This window comes from Eleginops maclovinus, chromosome 5 (assembly GCF_036324505.1).
Source record: "Eleginops maclovinus isolate JMC-PN-2008 ecotype Puerto Natales chromosome 5, JC_Emac_rtc_rv5, whole genome shotgun sequence".
Taxonomy (NCBI): Eukaryota; Metazoa; Chordata; class Actinopteri; order Perciformes; family Eleginopidae; genus Eleginops; species Eleginops maclovinus.
The window spans coordinates 12,875,105-12,896,651 of NC_086353.1; the positions used below are offsets into that span (position 1 = coordinate 12,875,105).

Genomic DNA, 21,547 nt, shown 5'->3' on the forward strand with positions numbered 1-21,547 from the left:
TTGTTTGTGTGACTATGCGTCGCAGTATTAGGCGGATGAATAAATTGTATTATTATTAGAACCAAAACAGTGATTTGAAAGGATAACACAGCGTGCGCGTGTGATAACGATAATGAACAAGTGTGTATCTTAGGAGGAGGATTGTCATGACAAGGAAGCTTTAATTAGATTAGACTCAGCGTGTTTTCGATACCCCGTCGTTGTGTTGAGTGTGGATGTGTGTGTACAAGTATGTGCGATTGAGTGTATTTGCTAATTTGTGTGTGTGTGTGTGTGTGTGTGTGTGTGTGTGTGTGTGTGTGTGTGTGTGTGTGTGTGTGTGTGTGTGTGTGTGTGTGTGTGTGTGTGTGTGTGTGTGTGTGTGTGTGTGTGTGTGTGTGTGTGTGTGTACATAGCTTGAATGTTTAGTTTGGCTCGTGTGCAATAAGGGAAACTTAACCAGTGTTTCTATTTCTTCTGCCAGTATTTGCATATCAGTGTCTGTGTTTATGTCTGCCTGTCTCACTTTGCCTCCATTTACTCTCTCCCATCCTCAGCACCATCTCTTGCCTTTGTGCCCTATCTGTTGTTCTCTGTGAAAGAACAGAGACTTCTTTCCTCCTATCTCAGCTCTCTCCTCTAAATGTCTCTGCTAATTCCCCATTTCTCGAGCTTGCTCTGACTACCCCTCTTTCCTTGTTAGCTCTCTCCAGCACTTCACCCTGACCTCATCAACTTTCTTTTCCTTTCACCCTCTTCTCCCACTCCACCGCCTCCTGCACTCTCATTTCCATCTGAGCACGTCTTTGTGTTGTTTATTTGATCAAGGAGCTGTTTTCACCATGAAAGCAGTGTCTAAATCACCAAATCACTCAGAAGCACGAGATCGGGATACAGCAAAGGTATAATTAGTCCTTAATTAGAAACTTTATCTAATACATTACACGGCCGTAATCAGGAATGCGCTAACAAACCTCAATGGTGAAATTAGTTTCCCACAATCCAAGAGAGAGGTTGGATTATCTACCTCGATGTGTTGGACCAGTTGCCTGGAGACATTGTTGCCTTTTTTAGTATGAAAATTCAAGATGTTTCACTTTGCCAGCTTTTTTCATTTTCTTTGTTTAGACGAAGCGAGGATTCAGGATTCATGCCTGTGTTCTGCTGCGAAGCACTTAGTGAGAAAACATGGTTATTACAAGAGCCTGCCAAACAAACCTGATGTATCATGCTATGCTGTGGCTTGATATAAGGGTGTGTGTGTGTGTGTGTGTGTGTGTGTGTGTGTGTGTGTGTGTGTGTGTGTGTGTGTCCACAGAACTGGAAGTGGCCAGGCTGAGCACGGATGGGAACCTAGCTGACCTGACATTCCCTCAGTCAGAACTACATGGAAACTCCATCCAGCTGTCAGCCAGCACTCTCAAACAACACGGCAAAAACGGTACAAGAGAAATCTCTCATTATCTCTTTTTCTCACTCTCACTATTATGAGGTTTATGACCTCGCTGTCTTTCTCTCCCCCTCTGTCTATTTCTGTCTGTCTAACCCACTTGCAATATTTTTTTCCCATCATTAAATCTTTCTCTTGTATCCATTGTCTATTTTAATCATGGTTTAAGCCAACATCTATCAAGCACATCTCCTCCATGTTCCTGTGTGTCTTCTTACAGGTGAGATCAGGATGGCCTTCGTGCTGTACAGGAACTTGGGGGCCTACCTGTCCACAGAGAATGCCAGCGTCAGACTGAGCAGCGAGGCAGTCTACCCAAATTACTCCGTTATCGTCAACTCCCCGGTCATCACGGCATCCATTAACAAGGAGAGCAATAAGGTTTACTTGTCTGAGCCTGTGGTCTTCACTGTCAAACACCTACAGGTAAGAACGATGCAAGGTGATGACTTATTTTTTAGACTAAAGGATAAGGCTGATATTGTGTGTGTAACCAGGCTTAAACAAGTTTATCCCTTTGTGGCAGAGACTTCCACTGCCATCCAAAAACTTAATAAAAACACATTTATGAGCCACACAGTTCAACAGGGAGACATGTTTCTTCATTAAAATGAACATGGGCGCTGTAGTTTATTATGATTACATTTCACACACACGGTTCTTGTGCTATAAATACTCACAAGAGCACTAAATGTGTGTTAATCCACAGCTTAGAATAGTTCCCAGTAAATGTACTATTTTACTCCTGTAATAATAATAATAATTATTATTATTATTATTATTATAAGAAAATCTTTTCACCACAGAGAGAAAAACAGTAAAATACCGGAAACCCACTCCTTAAACACTTTATACCTGAAACACAAACATGAGTATTTGACACTTGATTTAGATTTGATTGCTGTGGGCTTGACTTAGTTGAATATGTATTTATCATGTCTAAGTGTTTAAAGATATTGGTCATCATTGCACCTGATTTATGAGATGTCGTTACAATAATTCATTTGATTGACTTGCCAAATACAACACACCAACACTCTAGTATTGACAATAATTTGAGACTGAATAAGATAATGATTCCCTGCTTCATTCTTTATAAATTGTACTGCTCAATGCGACACTTTTATCTTCTCACTCAACAAGCAAATGTTGATCCAGTTGGTGATCCAGCTTGTTGGCAGCAAAGAAATCCTCAATGTGTCACTTGCTCATTTTGAGAGTAACTTTACAAACCCAACACACAGAGCTTCAGTTGACACAACACAAGCAGCGTATACACTTTAGACTCTCACACAACAATCACGGACACAGCGCCTCCTGCCATGGCTATTTGTTTATTTGTTGCTGCACTCTCTCATTCTGTCCCTTCTGTTTGTTGTTTTGTTGTTGTGTGTGCTTGACTCCCTCTCTGTGTTCCTTCCTCTCCATCCCTTTCTGCACCAATGCCTCCCACCATTTTCTCACTTTCATTGGCTCTCCCAACACTTCATCTTCCTACCTCCCACCTCCCCATGACTAAGTAACCGTTCTCTGCCTTCCTTCTCCCCTACCCATCCTCCTCTTTGTTCCCCTCTCTCTCTCTCAATTTTTTCCTCCATGTCTCGGATTTTGTCTCACTCTCTGTCTCTCCTCCTCCCTTGCCCCTAGCATTCGGAAGAGAACTTCAATCCCAACTGTTCATTCTGGAGTTACTCCAAGCGCACCATGACGGGAATCTGGTCTACCCAGGACTGTCGTCTGCTGGCGACCAATCGCACACACACCAGCTGCTCCTGCACACACCTCACCAGCTTTGCAGTGCTTATGGCCCACGTCGAGGTGAAGGTAGGCGTTTATTCTGCTGTGCCTGCCAGGCGGGGATGGGCAGGATCAAAGGGTCAGTTGTTCATCATTTGATTAGCAGTGGCTGGCAAGGCTGGTCAACAGAATCTCAAAAGAGGAAAGGAAGGAAGAGAAGGAGACCACAACATCTGGAAAATAAATTAGACCTCTGCAGGCTCTCCACTACTGAGTAATCATACTTGGCAGGAAACACTTTACAATTGATTCGTCAGGCCAGATGACATTAGATTGACAAAAATATGAGAAAGTGAAAGTATACAGTCTATGGAGTTCTGGATTACCAAAACAGATGCTTTTTTAATTAACTATAGAAACTTGGAACATTGGAAAAAGGTGCAGGTCCTTCTTATTGTAAAAATTACATTTCACAGATCAAAAAGTGAAAGGGGCTCATTTATTTTGATATCCATGAGTCACCGTGGGCGGTGGATAAAAAACCTTATTGTCCCGCCGTGTGTGGGATAAGCGCTCTTTGTCTCCCTCTTTTGTTACGTTAAGACCAACTTCCTTCACCGCAAATCGGCTCTTGTAACTCTGGATATTGTGTGACACCCAATCTCTCCCTCTGGGCCAGAGGATGTGTGTTACTTCTAAAGGGGTCATGGTCAGAGCTAGCTTGGCAGCCCTTTGTGAAAACAGTGTGAGGGTTTGAGCAGTAGATCCATCACAGCAGTGCTATGTTGAACATTGCTCTAGCTGCCAGGTCGCAGGACACTGATGGATAGAGCCAGCACACCTGTGCAACGCAGCGTAACGCTGTGGCCCTGAACGCGCAGCGACACACAGCCAGACTCACATCAGTCAGGGGAGGGGGGATGTGTGTCTTTTTTACAGTGTGCTTCATGTTACAGTATGACTCGTGTACGTTATTTTGCAACCTAAAGCTATTAAATAATAATAATAATTAATAAATGGCTATTAAATGATCCACTCTTTTCTTGCACTTCCCACAGAAAGCAGACAGCATGCACGACCTGCTCCTGGACGTCATCACATGGGTGGGGATTCTGTTGTCGCTGGTTTGCCTGCTTATCTGCATCTTCACCTTCTGCTTTTTCCGCGGGCTGCAAAGTGACCGCAACACCATCCACAAGAACCTCTGCATCAGCCTCTTCATCGCTGAGTCACTGTTCCTGGTGGGGATCAACAGGGCTGATCAACCGGTAAGATGCCAAGATTTTCTTGTGGGCAAGCATAATCCTTTGACTATATGCTCATTAATAAATGAAAAAGATAAATAAAACAAATACTTTGTAAACAGGCTACATTTCAAAATGTTTAATTTATGCTGTGTTGGCACACACTTGGCATAACTTTCTACTGACCGATACCACGGATCATACTGCTTTGTTGGCAAAGTCAATTGTGAAATATTTAATAACTGGCTGTCAGTGCTTTACCACATTGCAGCCACATGAATAAGGAATAGCAAATTTGTTACATTCATCATTCCCGGAACTAATCTAAAGCAGAGATTTCTCTTATTGGCTGTTAAACATACCATACATTTGTATTCAAACCAGCCTGGATTGTGGCATTTTTCCTCGTAAAATGAGAGGGGAAAATAAATGTAAAAGCAGTTACTGGCATGGTTCTTGCTGCACTTGCTAGGTTTCCATAACATCGTTACTATACTGCACATTAGAACCTTTCCCAGATTAATCGTTTTACAGTCTAAGGCTAATTCAGAAAGGATGGCCAACAAAGGCATAAGCAGTCAAAAATATTACTAGAAAATCAGGCTAATAGTTCAGTCAGGTTGTTATATTTCTTAAATGGAAAGTTAACTTTCATATAACAACATGTAGGTACAGAAAGAGCTACTCTGTTTGTTGTTTTGTTCCCAATTCTAGCAGAGGTAATTTAAAATGCAAAGTGCATACACCACAGACTTCCTTATTGGCTACATACTGTATGAGGCCCATTTGTTTGCTGTGTTTTAGCTTTGTTGATTTGTTATGCTGTGTCTCAGTCCAAAGTTTCTTTTGTTAGTCATTTCCTCCCCTAGGCTACAGAAGCTGCAGTCTTTCTCTTTTGCTAGTGAATCCTGTTGTTTTTTTTTCAAACTAATACTTTCACAAAGGCCACGTAAGGCAGGATACAGAATTTGGGGTCAACCTGATTGGACCATTCATATAAGATTTTCTCACAAGGCAGTGTGTGCCAACATCACTTTTAAACTGTAGAATCATCTTGTTTAAATCCAGGCCTGTGGGTGTAACAGAATTGTGGACATTGTATTGAAATATTTACTCCACATATTGATCCTGAAATTGCTGGCAAAATGGTGTCACTTATTATTTCTTTTTAGTCTTCTTCTCAGAAGTTGATGCTATTGTATGTGGTCAATCATATTCAAGTGCCTCTGAGATCAGTAAGAGCAGAATTCATGTTGGGAAAAAATATGCTTCCAATATGCAATATAAAGGCCTGTTGTACATTTTAGTAATTCAACGGATAGTAGAAAATGCTAAAACATAATGTATAGTACCAGGTTGTAAATGGCTTATGAGCGGAGCCAGGCCAGGTCGGATAATGTATGTTGACATTCAGACCAACCTCTGGGTTTATGCTGGGTCACTGGGTCAGTCTTAACTGGCTCTGTGTCGTTACGTGCATCAAAATGTCAAGTGAGGAATACAATGATCCTTATTCTTCAGAGTCAGGTAAAGATTGTTCATGCAGCACTTTTTATATTTGTAATATTCATTTAAAACTATTAATGTCATAACCAGGCAACAGTTTACTATTATTTGCATGACATTATCGACCTTAAAGGTCCCCTATCATGCTACTTTTCAGGTCCATATATGTATTTTGTTGCTCCACTATGACATGTTTTCATGCTTCAATGTTGAAAAAGCACTTTATTTCCCTCACACTGCCTGTACATAAATGACCACTTTTCACTCCGTCTGAAAACGCTCTGAAGAGCTCATGCCCCGACGTTTGCAAAAGCGCACTCTGCTCTGATTGGTTAGCTGGCGACTCTGTTGTGATTGGTCAACCGCTTAGAGATTTGTCAAATGTCCCGCCCCTGAAAAAAACTTTAAAAAAAGCATCGCTTGTTGTGCCGTACCAGTTCATTACAAATAAATAATGATAAATTATCAGTAATAATTTCAAAGTGACACAGAGACATCGGACTAACCTTCAGCTGCGTTTGTATGACCTTGAACACAACCTTTGATCACAAACAGCAAATACTGTTTGCTATGGCTCTGTAAAGTGAAGCAGTTTTCTTGCTCTTTCTTGGTTCTAGTTCAGTGAGTTTTGTTCATACAGTGATGAGAATCCGTGGAATCCCAGGCTTCATATGATATATGGTTTGTGCAGATAGCATGAAGTAAAAAAATCGCGGTAGCTCACTAGGCGCTATGTAGCGTTAGCTTGTTTTCGTTTAGTGCTGATTTAGACGCTTGGTGGAATAATAATTAAGCTTTGCTACGACACACTGACGGAGCCTTCAGATTGGCCCATATCTTCTGCCTATTTTCTTTCATTGGCTATTGCATACAGCAGACAAGTTCCATAGTTTTCAAACCTACCGTAGTTCACAAACTCATATTGACCTATCTTGTGTCAAAAACAACAGGGAAAAAATATTTTTAGTGGAAGGTCCCCTTTAAATTAAATTAAAAACTGAACAAGTATTTGATTGCCCGTTATTCGATTTGAACTCTTATTATTTTTCATTTTAACATTATTAACTGCTACAGACTTTCTTCAGAGGAGCAGGTTGAAAGATTCAAGTGGACTGAATATGATTTTTAACAGTGGTGCCATTCACTGCTACCCTTGCTGCTTGTGTGAAAAAGGCTAAAATAACTGCACTTTTATAACCTAATTGCTCACTTTCTACTTTTCGCTTCCACTACCCAGACCATACCAGATTGGGACTTTTTGTTACAGTTAATGATGTATGACTGCTGCTGCCCATGTGGAACTGCACTCAGCTTTTGCAACCCACAGCTCCACAAGAGGAGGAACAATAACAAAATTTAAAGCTATGTGGAAAAAAGAACCAACCGATATAAAGCGCCATCACTAATGATGCAGTTTTGGCTCGACTATCAGGGTCCACATGGTCTGCATTCTAGTCACAGCCCTTGTTGTATAATCCATATGGTCCGCATTCAATACGCCAATCATGGATGGATTAGGACCTTAAACCTCACTTGGATGCAAATACTTAAACAACAATCGTACCGGTCAGATTCTCAGATTCTCCTCTAATGCCTCTGGGCAATGTCACCCAAAAATAATCAACATTTATTGTAGTCAACCTTGATGTGGGCTATCATTGTCTTACTTTGCTATGTAATTACATAATGCAGTTTTGGACATTGTACACATATTTGTGCTAGCTATCTCGAGTATTTTTCAGTGAGGGAGAAAGTGCTCAGGGCTGTATCTTTTATCCCTTTCATAGTATTCAAGAATCCTGAGGCCTTTGCATCCTGCTGAGCATTCAATAATAAAACATAATTTACTTGCTTTGACATTGAGGTGTTTGTACTCCTCCTTGTCAGTCTATGTTTGTGGGTGTTTGTGTCGGAGCAGAAATCCTATTGCTTCGTATGTACGTGTGCCGACGTATTTGTGTGTGCCATTAATTACTGGTGACTATTCGCGACCTCCATTAACATCTTCAGCGTCACTTAGCTCGCAGCAGGTTAAGCCAGCAATTCCAGCAGGAAAAAAAACGAATTGACTTTGCATAAGCAGCCACTTTTTTGAACCTGTGTGTGTGTGTGTGTGTGTGCTTGCATGTGTGTATCTTTGTGTGAGTAAGCTACACTGTGCGATCATTAGAAATGGAAATGAGTGACTCCCTCGCCCCCTAAACTCATTGTCTCTCAGACATTAGGTAATTGTCTCTCACTGCAAACCCCTCCATTATAAAAGTCTGTCTGTTAGCTTTCCCATGCAATGATTTAGGAGAAACTCTTAGGACAATGCAATAAACGTCACAGGCAGGATATAACTGCTCAACTTCTCTTCTTGAGCACCCCTCTTTTCTTCCCTTCCTCTTGCCTCAATTGTTAATGTGGTTTTAGGTTTGATACCCCTCTTTCATTTCCCTACTGATTCTGTTTTCTAATTCAGGAGACTCTCTCAGTGTGTTTTCAAAGTATTTTCTCATCTGCTTCTCCTTCTCTTTTGCATTCCTTTCATCCGTAACTTTTCACTGGCTACAAAAATGTTTTCAAATTAGCTGAACTTGAATTGTAAGTATTAAGCCACTGATTGGTATAGGTCAGAGCAAATGTTATAATTTCTATTTGATATTTGATTAAGGACTCCTACAGTGTTTTGATTTTGTAGGTCATCTTAAACATGCAGTTCAGCTCAGCTCAAAGATGCAATTCATCTCTGATAGTGGCATAAAATCCCAACAATCTAAAATGACAGTACTGCTGGCTTTTCCAAAAATGTGTCAAATGTAATGTGTGCTTCGTCTCTTTCATACCAAAGGGCTGAGTCTCTGTAGTTGTACTCGTTCTGTTATTCGTTGGCATTGAACATAATCATAATGTATTTTCAACAGTGTTGCCAATTTGTTTGCCCCACTCACCACCACCCCCCTCTACTTCTCTCTCAGCCTCTTTTGAAAGTGTTTTGCTATTTCTGTTCTGAAATGTGGACAATCAGCCGAGGATGCTGCACCAACTTGTCACTTCTATTTGCTCATTTATCGTCTTAGATATCTTGCAGATGTAGAGTAAAATGTGAAGGAGGCTCAGCTAATATTGCTGTCTGGAAGTGATTTTCAGTCAGTCTGTCGCCTCTTATAGTTCACTATGACTGTGAGATCCATTTCTATTTTACGTGTCCTCTTCCTCCTATCTATTCCAGCATTGGCAGCCCAATTGTTAATCCTGTACATTTTCTTCCTAATGTGAATATCATAAATGATGACGTCTGACTCATATCCTTGTTGCCTTCAGAGTGTGTGTTTTTTTTCTAACCTTCTACCTCATCTGTGCAAATGTCTCACTGTATTTTTAAATCCTCTCCATGTATTCTTTGTCTCACCAGATTGCCTGTGCCGTCTTCGCAGCCTTGCTCCATTTCTTCTTTTTGGCAGCCTTCACCTGGATGTTCCTGGAAGGTGTGCAGCTCTACATCATGCTGGTAGAGGTGTTTGAGAGCGAACACTCCAGGACTAAGTACTTCTACCTGGCAGGCTACGGAGTGCCTGCTGTCATAGTGGCCGTCTCTGCTGCAGTGGACTACAGGAGCTACGGCACCGACCGAGTGTAAGGATAGAGGGGTGGCGAAGAGAGCATAGTGTGAAGGAAGGATGGATGATTGGGCCAGGGAGGAAGGGAGGGAGGAAGAGAGAGAGGCTGGAGTGCCTGCTGTCATTTTGGCTGCGTCTGCCACAGTAGACTCTACAAGCTGTGGTGCTTCTGAAGAGTCAATACAGAAAGGTTGAGAGGGGAGAGAGGAAGAGAAGAAGGAAGAGGGGGGTTGAAGTATGGGGACAAGCAGGGGAGGATGCACCACAGAGTGCCTGCATGAGCACAGCAGCGACAATGTGTGAATATGGAAGGATTTACAAGGAGGATAGAAGGAGGGGGTGCACAGTGGAGTCGATTGAGGGAGAAAAAGGAGGGTTTTTGTGTGAGTGTGAGAATGGCAGGATGGAGAAGGGAGTGATGGAATAGCGTGTCAGAGTGTGTACACGTCTTTACTGCTTTGCACTTGTGTGTGCTAAGAAGAATAAGCTGGCTTCTCCCCTGGAGAAAGTGCAGAGTGGTGAGTGGGACGAGGACATACATTAAGAGCACATGACAACGTATTGATGCATGCTTGACTTGTCCAACCTGCGACACATGGTGAATCAGTAAGCATCTCATTCATATTAAAAACATGCATTATAGGCCACCTACGAATACAGGAAAGGGAACATAATATGACTTTCACATGCCTGAACTGCCCACTCCTTTGCATGGACTCACAAAGTAGGCCAATATTTTATTCATTCAGTGCATATGCATATTATGTGCATAATGTAATGTATACGGTGTCTCTGACCTGTCCTCGTTTTATGACTATATAAAATCTTAAGGACTAAAGAGGGTATTAACAATGTGAATGTTGCATTTAGAAAACTCCTGCAATTTCTTATAAATGAGCAGCCCCATATAGAAAGAGTAAAATGACAAGACACTATAGAGCTGTTAAATGATTCACATGCTAACAGTCTCTGCTGCTCTTGAGGCCTGTTGCAGTTAAGACCTCAGAGTTACCCCTGGCTTCACATCAAATCGAAGAGGTTTGAGGACAGGGAAAATAGTTGAATTTGACGTTGTTTAACTGTCAAGCCCCTCCAATCTGTATGGCACTTAAATCAATATTTCATTGTGGGGTGATCATTAAAACATGAGAGTCTGAATGCCAAGCTCGGGATGAATAATCAGCCGCATGCCATTATCTAACAGATAAGAGATTTGCCTTGAGGAGATAGCTATGTTTTGACATAAACATACAAGATGACATCAAAAGTTTCTTAGAAGTTAGAGATCTCTTTATTAGAGACATTTTAAACCATATATGTGGTTTAAAATACCATTTCCACTAAGCAATGGATCTTTATTGTTTTGTTGGCCTCATGCGTCATAGATTTAAAAGGCAATTGACACAATTGTTTTAATGGCAAAGAACATTAAATCAAGAGAAAATAACGTATATGACTCATTTATCAGTCCAGCCTTGAAAATGGCACTGCTTATCATGTTTGACACGACCCTGTGAGACAAAACCTCTGGAAATATCATCTGCCATCCCTGCTGTGTCACCTTGTCACATAGCGTACCCTATTCTCCACATTAGCCAGTGGCACTGAGTCTCATTCACCTCCCATAATGAAGGTGGCAATGACTTAGCGAAGGAGCCCTAATGGAGGATACAGTGACACAGTCAGGGACCCATAATGGAGGGCTCTCTAATGTGGTGGAAATTGAAAGATTAATAATTCAAAAGCAGCTGGTCATGAATCAGTCGGCCATTTTGCTCCAGCGGTTTTTCTCTGCACCTTTCTCTGCAACCCGTTGGGTCTGACCTCAGTGGAGGGCACTCTGGGACATATTCCCCCCCCTCCCCATGCTAGCTGCAAGTGACGAGTGAAGATGTTTGGGGTAGTATAATTTAGCATAGAACAGTATATATTTTACTACCAATGCTAACCTTGGTGTCATAAATTAATGTGTGTGTGTATATGTGTTCATTCATGTCGTGTGTGTGTATGTGTGTGTATGTGTGTGTGTGTGTGTGTGTGTGTGTGTGTGTATATATGAGCTTCTCTCTTTTAACTTCACCCCAGCCATTCCCACACTCCATAAATAGCCTGGGATGAGGGCTGCATCCATAACTCAGTATTCAAATGAACAGTCATGTCATATTTTTGCGACCACAGGATGGCCGTGTCATATATCTGTGCCCTAAGGGGAAGTGAAGGTGAATTAATCACATGTGCTCATCCCTCGCTGTCTCCGCCTCTGTGTGTGATGTATGTTGGAAGTATGTTGATAGTGTGTATCCATCTTCCCGCAACACTTTTTCTCACTGTTCTTCATCTTTTTCACTTTTGTATCACTCCCCAGATTTGTCTCTCCTCATGGTGCATTTGATATACTGTATGTCACGTAATTTCACTGTTTTCACCTTTCGTGTGTGTGTGTGTGTGTGTGTGTGTGTGTGTGTGTGTGTGTGTGTGTGTGTGTGTGTGTGTGTGTGTGTGTGTGTGTGTGTGTGTGTGTGTGTGACTATGATGCATGTCCTGTTCCCTGATTGTAAATCCTTGTTAGCCTACATTTCTCATGCATGATGTCTCCCTCTCTCCCATCTCCCTCTTTCTATCTCTCTTTTCCTCCTTCTTTCTCACTCTCTGTCTCTATCTTTCTCCGTCTCTTTAGGTGCTGGCTGCGATTGGACACATATTTCATCTGGAGCTTTATAGGCCCTGCTACGCTCATCATTATGGTGAGATACACATACATGCATGCTTACACAAACTTGTCATGGCACTACATGTATGTGAGTGCCAAATGTTAGTGCCGAAACGACGGGTTGAATTAAGGTTTACGCTAATCTTCCTTACTCTTACAAGGTTTGCCATAGCTCCTCTGTGGTGGAAGTAAAAGCGTAAGAAACGTTGTGTCAATTTAATAATTTCCCACTCACGGATTAACTCTTAAATGGGCACATATTCTAACGAAGGACGTAGAGAACAAACCGTAGATTACGATAAGAACTCAAAGTGATGTTGCTCTTAAGCAGTTATTTAATGATCCAAGCACAGTGTTTTCTACTGGCCTAGCTACTTTATTACAATACAGCTCATTACACAGCAAAAAGGGGAACTCAGTTGGACAACCTCCCTAGTTCTTTCACAGAGAAATGTCAATGAAGGATGCTTTATCGGTCAGTTACTCCTAGGGAGAGGGAACAGTCCTTATACCTTGAATGAGTAAACAGAGACAGAAGTTGGACAACTGGGCAGACACTCAGACAGAAAAGAAAAAAATGTGGTGTTATGGAAAGAGAGAATGAAAGCTTTGGGACATGTTCCCAATTAGGTGAATGTCAGCATGTACACTGATGCTCTGTTCTCATTTTAGAAATGTCAGGCATGCTATCACCGAACTAACTGTAAGTGGGAGCTGTGCAGGTGGGCCTGCTCTGTTATGACTCCAAGCCCATTGTAACATATATAGCCGTGGAGACTCTGCGCAACAGTCATTATTAAACCACCCTATCTATGCATTAGCCGGCCAATAGCATCTATGAGAATTGGATATCTATTGTAACAATGATCCTTGGTGGTTATAATGACTGGCTGTATATTCCCTGATGCTTAAGCTGCTGTGTTTTCTGCACATAAAGAGCTGTTGATTATGTGCTGATACTGTGTCCCCAAGCCAATTACTGCTGGAAGAAAAAATGGAGTATTATGCACTGTGTGTGAGTGAATTGTTGCAGTGACATTGTATCTTTAATTAGGCCTGTTGTTGCAGAATATTAACTTGTATGCGTGTCTCTGTGTTTCAGCTGAATGTAATCTTCCTCGGCATCGCTCTTTACAAGATGTTCCATCATACAGCCATTCTCAAACCCGACTCTGGATGTCTGGACAACATCAAGTAAGTACATGTATGCATACAGTCCTGCCATCACACCAGCAGGCCTGGTTTTAATAAGCGGCTGTGATTATTTGTTTTCTTCGGTTAGCTTAGTTTAGCATTAAAGACGTGAAACAGAGTAAAACACTTAGCCAAACTCTGTCAGAAGATAATACAATTGTCCTCCCAGCACCTCTTACGCTCTCTAACGAAAACATATTATCTTGTTTGTTTTATCCAAACAACAACCAAAAACAACAAGCAGTGGATTTACGGGGGACTGTGCGCTGACTATTTCTTAGATGGCAGATAAATAGTCTTGCCCTCAACCAAATAGTAAATTATTGTTTTTACACTTCCTTTTATTTCCATGGATCAAATAAACAAGATATAATGTCGTAATAAGAAGCTTTAGATTGAGTTATTCTTTCATATTCACGTTAAAGACGTGAGAGTGACATCCATCTTCTTGTCAAACTCTCAGCAATGTAGCACCAATGTCTATTTCCCAAATATCTACCTTTTCTTGTTTTCCACTGTTCATCAGGCTTTTTTTATATAAAGAGCAACATGAAACACTTTTGTCAAACATTGTTTTAAGATGATTCTCATTAAAGAGATCATATTATTATTCCCAGGCATGTCATTACTAATTTCACCCTTAGAGGATGTTAAAATATGACTTCATTTCCACCGAAGCTCTGTCTACAAAGCAAACTAATCAGGATTGTGTTATTCTTCATTCCAGTACAGCTCAAGACAAAAACCTCAATCTAATTCAAACAATGTGTCATGGCTCTGAGCTCAATGACTTACTGAGGCACAGCTCAGAATGTATAATGTAAATCACAAAATGGCTTACTCATTTGATTTACCATTTAAATATTACTGTCAATGTATCTTTCATGCAGCAGCTTTAAGTAGGACTTCAAGTGGGAAGCAGTTCAGAAATAAAATGAAACCAGCTGATACTTGCTTCTGTGCCGTTCAGAGGAGCGTAATCAAAAAGCATGATGAAAGATGGAAATCAAAGAACGATTTAGAATATGATGCTTTTGGATCTTGTTTCCCTTTTTAATGACTTTCCACTGCCTTTTGGAGCACACTAAAAGCTGAATAGTTTTTAATATATTTCACTTCGTTAGTCATGTCTCATTGTGGTTCATTTGCTTGTTTATCATCATCATGCCCTTTTTGTTTCATTCTTTTTCTTTCTTTTGTTTTCTTTGTCTCCAAGCCATCATAAGTTGTCTTTGTTTTGGATTGGCTCTGGTAAGGCCACTCTCCAATCAGGATGCCTTTCGTCTTCTGAGAGACATTTTGATTGGTTTGCTTGTCGTTTTTTATTTGTCTGTAGAACCTGCCTTGTCTACACATATCCCTAAATTAACCATTAACCCGCCTTGTAAAATGGATTACATATTGATGTGTGATTTGTGAGCTCCTATGACCTATAGACCTGTGCTAATGTCCTATTGAAATATTATTATGATGAGATGTGAACAAGGGGAAACAGAGCTGAGAGAGAAACCACGACTCTGGGGAGCCCTGGAGGAAGAGGTGGAATAAAGGGATGGAAAAGTGAGGGATGAGTGTACCCTTTATTGAAGGGGGTCGTCAGACGAGCTTTATTGGAGGTTCTGTCTCGCCTGAATGGTGCCACAGAGGGCAACATCGAATCAATCACCTTAGTCTCACTCACTTACTCTCCTCCTCTTTTTCTCTTCCATCCTGCTAACTCTTCTAGTATCTCAACCTCTGTTTTTCTCTCTCTCTCTCTCTTTCTAACCTTACCGCCTTTCTTTGTCTCCATCCCTCGCATTAGAGGTGATCACTGTCCAGTCAGCCAATCAAATTAACAGCCATCATCGCAGCTGTGGCAGACCAGAAACTGTGACCTTTAGTGGGAAATGTCATTTATAATGGCTGTAATGTCCATCTACTTACTGCCCAGTGGAGCCACCCACAAGGCTCACACGCACACGCTCAGATGAGGACGTACACTGCATAGACATGCTTCAACACAACTGCATTCCTCTGAAATTTGTGCCTTATGACTCACTTCTGCTTACCCTTTATATAAAATGTAGGTTTATAGCCTTACACTTTTATTAAAATTCATTCCATTAAAGTCTTATAGTCACAGTTGGACTTAAAGACTACAGTAACCACTTCGCTATTGAAAACATATTTTACCCTCTGCCATGCACTTTAAGTGATGGAGTTTGGATGTAAGTTGGAAAAAGTCCTGTATGCTTGACCTTCTCTGTACTTGTTGCTGACGTCAGCTAGCATAAAATCTCCCTTCCTCTCATGAGACGTTATCGAAATGAGAAAATCCACTTTCTCTCTATTCTCTCACCCTTTTCGTAAGAGTGTAGTTCTTTTTTGGCAAAACCTCCCACTGTTTTCTCCATCCCACTCCAACAGTGTTGGGACGCCAAATGAACCCTCTCTAACCCCTTTCTCCTGCCTCGTGATCCCACGTATATTAAACTTGGCTGAACAGCTTTTACTGATTCAGGAAATAGACAAGCCTATTATGATATCCTTCTTATAATAAAACCCGTAATGTATACTTTACATTTAACGAAATAGCAAATGGTCATGTCAAGAATGTATGACATTGAGCGACATTTTAACTTTTATAGCATTTCTAACCCTCAGTAATTTCCCTTTGCTTCCAGGTCTTGGGTGATCGGGGCCATTGCCCTGCTTTGTCTGCTGGGCCTGACCTGGGCTTTCGGCCTGATGTACATTAATGAGAGCACCGTCATCATGGCCTACCTTTTCACCATCTTCAACTCTCTGCAGGGCATGTTCATCTTCATCTTTCACTGCATACTGCAGAAGAAGGTGAGGAACACAAACAGAGACAAAGCTGTACAGAAATAGACAGACAAGCACATGCTATCATTGATCAGCAGGGAGACCAAAAGAATCCTCAGAGCTGTGACAGGTTTGATTGGTCATTTAGTAACCCCTGCTGGCTTCTCAATTCTCTCACTTTTTCTCACAGACCACCCTCCTGTCACTCTTTCTCCTTCCCTGTCTGTCTGGCCTTGTGGCAGCAGGTAACAAACGGTGTAGTTTCTGTCTTACCCCAGCTGAAAGCAATGTTTTTTATATCATCAGGCAGGGTTATCAAGCCTGCAGGGTTTCATACTTTGATAATATTTTGATCACGTTTGTTTTAAATTTGGAAACACACAGAGGAAATATAACTCTATTTTGATGTCTAAGTGGCTTTTGTTACAGATACTCTCCGATGATTTAATAAAATCATCTGAGATCCTCCTGCAGTCCTGCTTTTATCTGAAAAGATGACCTGCTTTATATCGTAGATGTTTTGGGTTTGGTTTGCCTAGAGGGTTAGAGGCATTAGTGAGTACATTTATATCAAGTAAATGTCTGCTTTATATGTGGCTTCCAGGTAGAGCCTACACAACCTGGGATATTTTTACTGAGTCTCCCACACACTGGGAGCCCAACACGGGATTAGGTTATTTGGACAAAATCCTCAAATGCTTAATACTGTTGTCTGGCTGCAGTCCCGCAGAGAGTGTTTAGTTTAAGTTAAGTGTACGACCAGTAAACAAGTGTGTGTGTGTGTGTGTGTGTGTGTGTGTGTGTGTGTGTGTGTGTGTGTGTGTGTGTGTGTGTGTGTGTGTGTGTGTGTGTGTGTGTGTGTGTGTGTGTGTGTGTGTGTGTGTGTGTGTGTGTGTGTGTGTGTGTGTGTGTGTGTGTGTGTGTGTGTAATTTACTTAAGTATGTGTTAGGCCATGGGATCAAGTATCCAGAGAGATGTCCTCAGAACCGTGCTGAGGTTTTCTTTGGCTGCGGCCCAACATGGTTTCTCCCAAGATGCATGGAGCTGCTCACCACACAGCTGTTCAAACAGAGCATGTGGCAATACACGTCTGCCAGTCCAACAAGCTTGTTAAAAAGCAATTACACTCTTATTTGTTCTAACTTGATTGGGATCTAAATGCAGATGTTCTGTGTGTGCAAGTGCATCATATGTCTCCCTTAGGAATATGTCCATTTCAAAAGTGGCAGTGTTAACATTTTGGGTGGATGTTTATAGGGGGGAAAGTTTATAAAGTTAATCTGTTAATGTCTAAATTTGTATGGAGTTAGTGTTTGCACAAGGAATTTTAGTACAAGAAGTTAACAGGGACACTACATCACGTTAAGCTTTTTCAGTCTGTTTCTTTCCTGGTGTGTCATCTTTAAAATATGCTTCAATATACGCACGTTAAGTGGAACATCAGTCAATTCCTCCTCCATAGGTGCTTTCTATTTTATTTAATATATGTGCATAGTATGTCTGTGTGTAACCCCCTCTGCCTCCGCTGTCCAGGTACGGAAAGAGTATGGCAAATGTCTGCGCACTCACTGCTGCAGCGGCAAGAGCGTGGAGACATCAATCTCCTCTTCCAGTAAGACCACCACCTCACGGACGCCTGGCCGCTACTCCACAGGCTCACAGGTGAGCTTACCTGCCTGCACACCTGGACGATACAGCACAGCAGACTCCCAGGTGAGGCCGTAGCACGCCATGAGGGTTTAGGGTTATCGCTGATCACTTTCAACTAGATTCGGCACAGAGTTTACATTTTATTGTAGGCAATTTGAACAAAAAACACTTTTTAATAGGAACATTGTGAAAATGTGGTTAATGTAGAATACCATAAAAACTATGAAAGTGAGATAGCCCAAACCCTGAATTACACCTTTGAATATTGATGCTGACACAAAGGTAAATGAGAATAAATGACACTGACGGGTGATTATTTCTCCCCACCTGTTTTCCCTCTTGCTGTTTTTTCATTTATTGCCTCTCCTGCACTAATTTGCCCTCCTTTTGCACACCATTCCTCCTTATATCACTTTTCTTACACATTTTTTTCTCCATCTTTTGTTGTTACGTCTTCCTTCCTTTTATTCCTTCTCCCTTTCATTATTGCTACTCCTGTCTGTCTTTATCCATTTCTCTACCTCCTTTCCCTCTCTTTCTTTGCACTCCTTTCTCCTGTGTATAGAGTCGTATCAGGCGGATGTGGAATGACACTGTGAGGAAACAGGAGTCTTCCTTCATCACTGGAGACATCAACAGCTCCGCCACGCTCAACAGAGGTAACCACGGGATACCTACCATTTGCATCCTCATCACTGTCACCATATCTATTTTATTAATAGCGGGAGGCTCTGGCGGCATACGCTGTCATTTAGAAAAGTGGTAGGAGTCCAAACTTCTGATAAAGACACTGTGTTCTTGTACCGATGAAGATTAGCTGAAAAGAGTGTAAATATCACTTTTTTGTTACTTCAAAGGATGACTTTACAGGAGGGAGAGTTTGGAGTAGACTGTTGTCAAATCTGAAACATCAACCAGTCTGTGGTCCCATATTAGATTTACAGAGTTTACTGTTCTACAGAAGCTTCTATACCTTTTTTTTCTAAGAATAGTCTATGTTTGAAGCATTTGTGGAATTCTAGAGCTGAACACCAGGTTCCTTTATTAATGCACTGTAAATTATGCAGAGTTGCATTAAATGAATGCTTTAGTTTAACCATAATGTAGTAGTGTGTCACTTCAGGCGAAGCAACTGATTCTAAAATGTGCTGTGAGACATTACTTTAAATGTTCGGTAAAGTAGAGCAAAGTCTTATAGTGTAATGCAAGTTTATCTCATTACATGAAGGCTACTGTAGTCACTAAGCTTTTAAATGTTAATTAGGATAGTTTGCTGCAATTCCACTGTATTGGTGTCTGTCTTTCCTGTCCCCTCACGAGAAAGTCACTGTGAGAATGGATTCTGTGTCTGAGGGCTAGGGTAATGAGGACATTGACACACAAATGGCTAGACATTTTGATACACACTCTTGGGACGTACACACATACACTGCCATTTGTTAGTTTCTAAGTTGAGGTGTGGCCCTCGCTTCATTCGGGCCACTAATAAGCTGTTAGCATGACAGATTGATGTTAAAGCAGACACGGTGTGTGTCAGCGCCTGAATTATCACACACTTAGCCAGGCAGGGCTTAAGACACCCCCACCCCCCTCCTTCGCTCACACTTTAAAGTATGGTGCAGAGAGCTACTTAGCAAGTAGATTTCAAATGACTATGTACTGAGGATTAGTGAATAAGGAAGGGGAGGATTAAATTGGATATTCTGATAGAGATTGACTTGTTGAAAATAGGAGAAAATAAAATGGAAAAGAAATGTGTTGATTTTAACCTTGAAGCTCAGTTGGCAGACATATTGGTGTCTAATATATTATTACTTTTGTGTCTGTTAAGTCATGTTAAGGCAACATTTAAAAAAATATCAACTAAACTATGGTAACCTAATATTAGATTTGGATTCATTTGGGCTGGACACCAGACACACTATTAGCAAGCAATGGAACTTTTCTTAGCGTTTTTTTCCCCCTCTTACCTTGTTTTTGGATATGTGTGACAGAGGGAAATAGACCATGTGGATAAATGCAAAGGAACTGTCACCTCCAACTTATCTCCCACCTAGGAAAGAAAATGCATCTTTTTTTTGGCCCTTGTCCGTTTACTATCCTGTAATCATGCTGCTCTTCTCTAGCGTACTGAAATGCAGCACAGTCTTCTCCCAGCCATGCTACTCTCCCTTTGTCTCTCCTTCTTGTCCCCTCCCTCAGCCTGTATGCAGTGGCTGCAAGAATGACTTGTCAAGCTTTTTCTTGGCTTTCCCCTCAAACTATTTGCCTGTTTGATTTACTTGTCCTCTTCTCTCCCTCCTTCTTCCACACACTCACTTTCCATCTTACTCTCCCTTCCTCTTTTTCCTTCTCGCTTACCTGCACTCTGCATCGTCTACATGCTCTCCTTCAACCTCCCTCTCTCTCCGCTCTCCCTTTTTTTCCCCTCGATTGCGTCTCTCTTTTTCTCTCTTGACTTGGCTGTTGCTCTTCCTCTCTCTTTCTCTATCTGCCTGTACCAGGAGCCATGGCTAATCATCTTATAACTAATGCTCTCCTTCGTCCCCATGGTACTAACAATCCTTATAACACTCTCCTTGGGGACTCGGCAGTCTATAACAACCCAGCCGTGGGCATGTACAACACCCAAGGTGTGCTTGATGTTCCTATTATAAACATACAACATTCTAAGCTTGGAGTTATTTTTCTATGTTTTAATTTATCTTGCATGGTAATTTCATTTGAAGCAGTTTGCTACTGTGATACACTCCTGGATGCACATGATCTGGCCTTATCATGGCTCCCAAGTGAGGCAATCAATCGCATTGCCATAATCTTTCACAAAGGACCCCCACTGGGCACTTTTCCCAGCACATAAATGTGGAGATGAAATTCTGGTGATGATTTATGTAAAAAGTCAACAAGTTCACATGCTGTTTTGTTGTATGCTATACATGCACACTGTTTGTTGCAAATACACTGGATCTTTTACAAGCTACTTGGGAGCCATGAAATATTCGTACCTTTTTGTATTGATTTACAGCATGTGCTTCACTTTGTATGTGTCAGTTGGGACTTGTATTGCTTGTCTTAGTGCACGTCTACTGTATTTAAACTGTGTTCTAAATGTGAGGTGTGTTGTTGTGTTTTCTCTGTGTTAAAGAAATAATGAACCATATGGTAACAGCCAGTTAAGGACAATGCTGCAATAACAGACTTTGATATTAAGTATCAGTGGTTTTTTTGTACGTTTTTTTCCATCAAGCCTCCAATTACTGTGCCACTGTTGATTTTCTGCTTCTGAAAGTTGTTTCTCTCGATGTATGAACTCACGTCTTTCTGTTTTCTCTCTTCTCCCTCATGCTGTCCATTAGCACCGTACCGAGACACAAGTATGGGCTAAATTACTACTCAACTTTTTCAGTAGCATATGAGTTTCTTCTCTCTTTGCTTTCTTTTTAAGCACTCCAGTTCAATCAATACCCAAATTATAGTTTTGTTTGCTACTTTCCTCGCCCAAATGATTTGTCAGTCCTCGTTATACGATTTTTGATTTTATTTCTCACACATTTTGTGCACTCTTTTTCTAGCAAAGAGGGCAATTTATCTATAGAAGTAAAACAAACAAGTTATTATTGATTATATGTAGTGTTAATCAAAAGTGGAAATTGAAATTATTATTAA

The 21,547-nt window shown here is 41.2% G+C and overlaps 1 protein-coding gene across 1 annotated transcript in view; it reads left to right on the forward strand.

Annotated features, from left to right (window-relative positions):
- Window positions 1-21,547, forward strand: part of adgrl3.1 (adhesion G protein-coupled receptor L3.1) — a 109,596-nt gene that overhangs the window by 84,092 nt on the left and 3,957 nt on the right. The window contains exons 13-24 of the mRNA XM_063883597.1: window positions 1,298-1,420; window positions 1,650-1,855; window positions 3,077-3,253; window positions 4,225-4,434; window positions 9,314-9,534; window positions 12,196-12,262; window positions 13,331-13,422; window positions 16,089-16,257; window positions 17,765-17,944; window positions 18,447-18,540; window positions 20,476-20,514; window positions 21,238-21,255. Of these exons, the coding sequence (XP_063739667.1) occupies window positions 1,298-1,420; window positions 1,650-1,855; window positions 3,077-3,253; window positions 4,225-4,434; window positions 9,314-9,534; window positions 12,196-12,262; window positions 13,331-13,422; window positions 16,089-16,257; window positions 17,765-17,944; window positions 18,447-18,540; window positions 20,476-20,514; window positions 21,238-21,255 (1,596 nt within the window). The remainder of the gene's footprint in view (window positions 1-1,297; window positions 1,421-1,649; window positions 1,856-3,076; window positions 3,254-4,224; window positions 4,435-9,313; window positions 9,535-12,195; window positions 12,263-13,330; window positions 13,423-16,088; window positions 16,258-17,764; window positions 17,945-18,446; window positions 18,541-20,475; window positions 20,515-21,237; window positions 21,256-21,547) is intronic.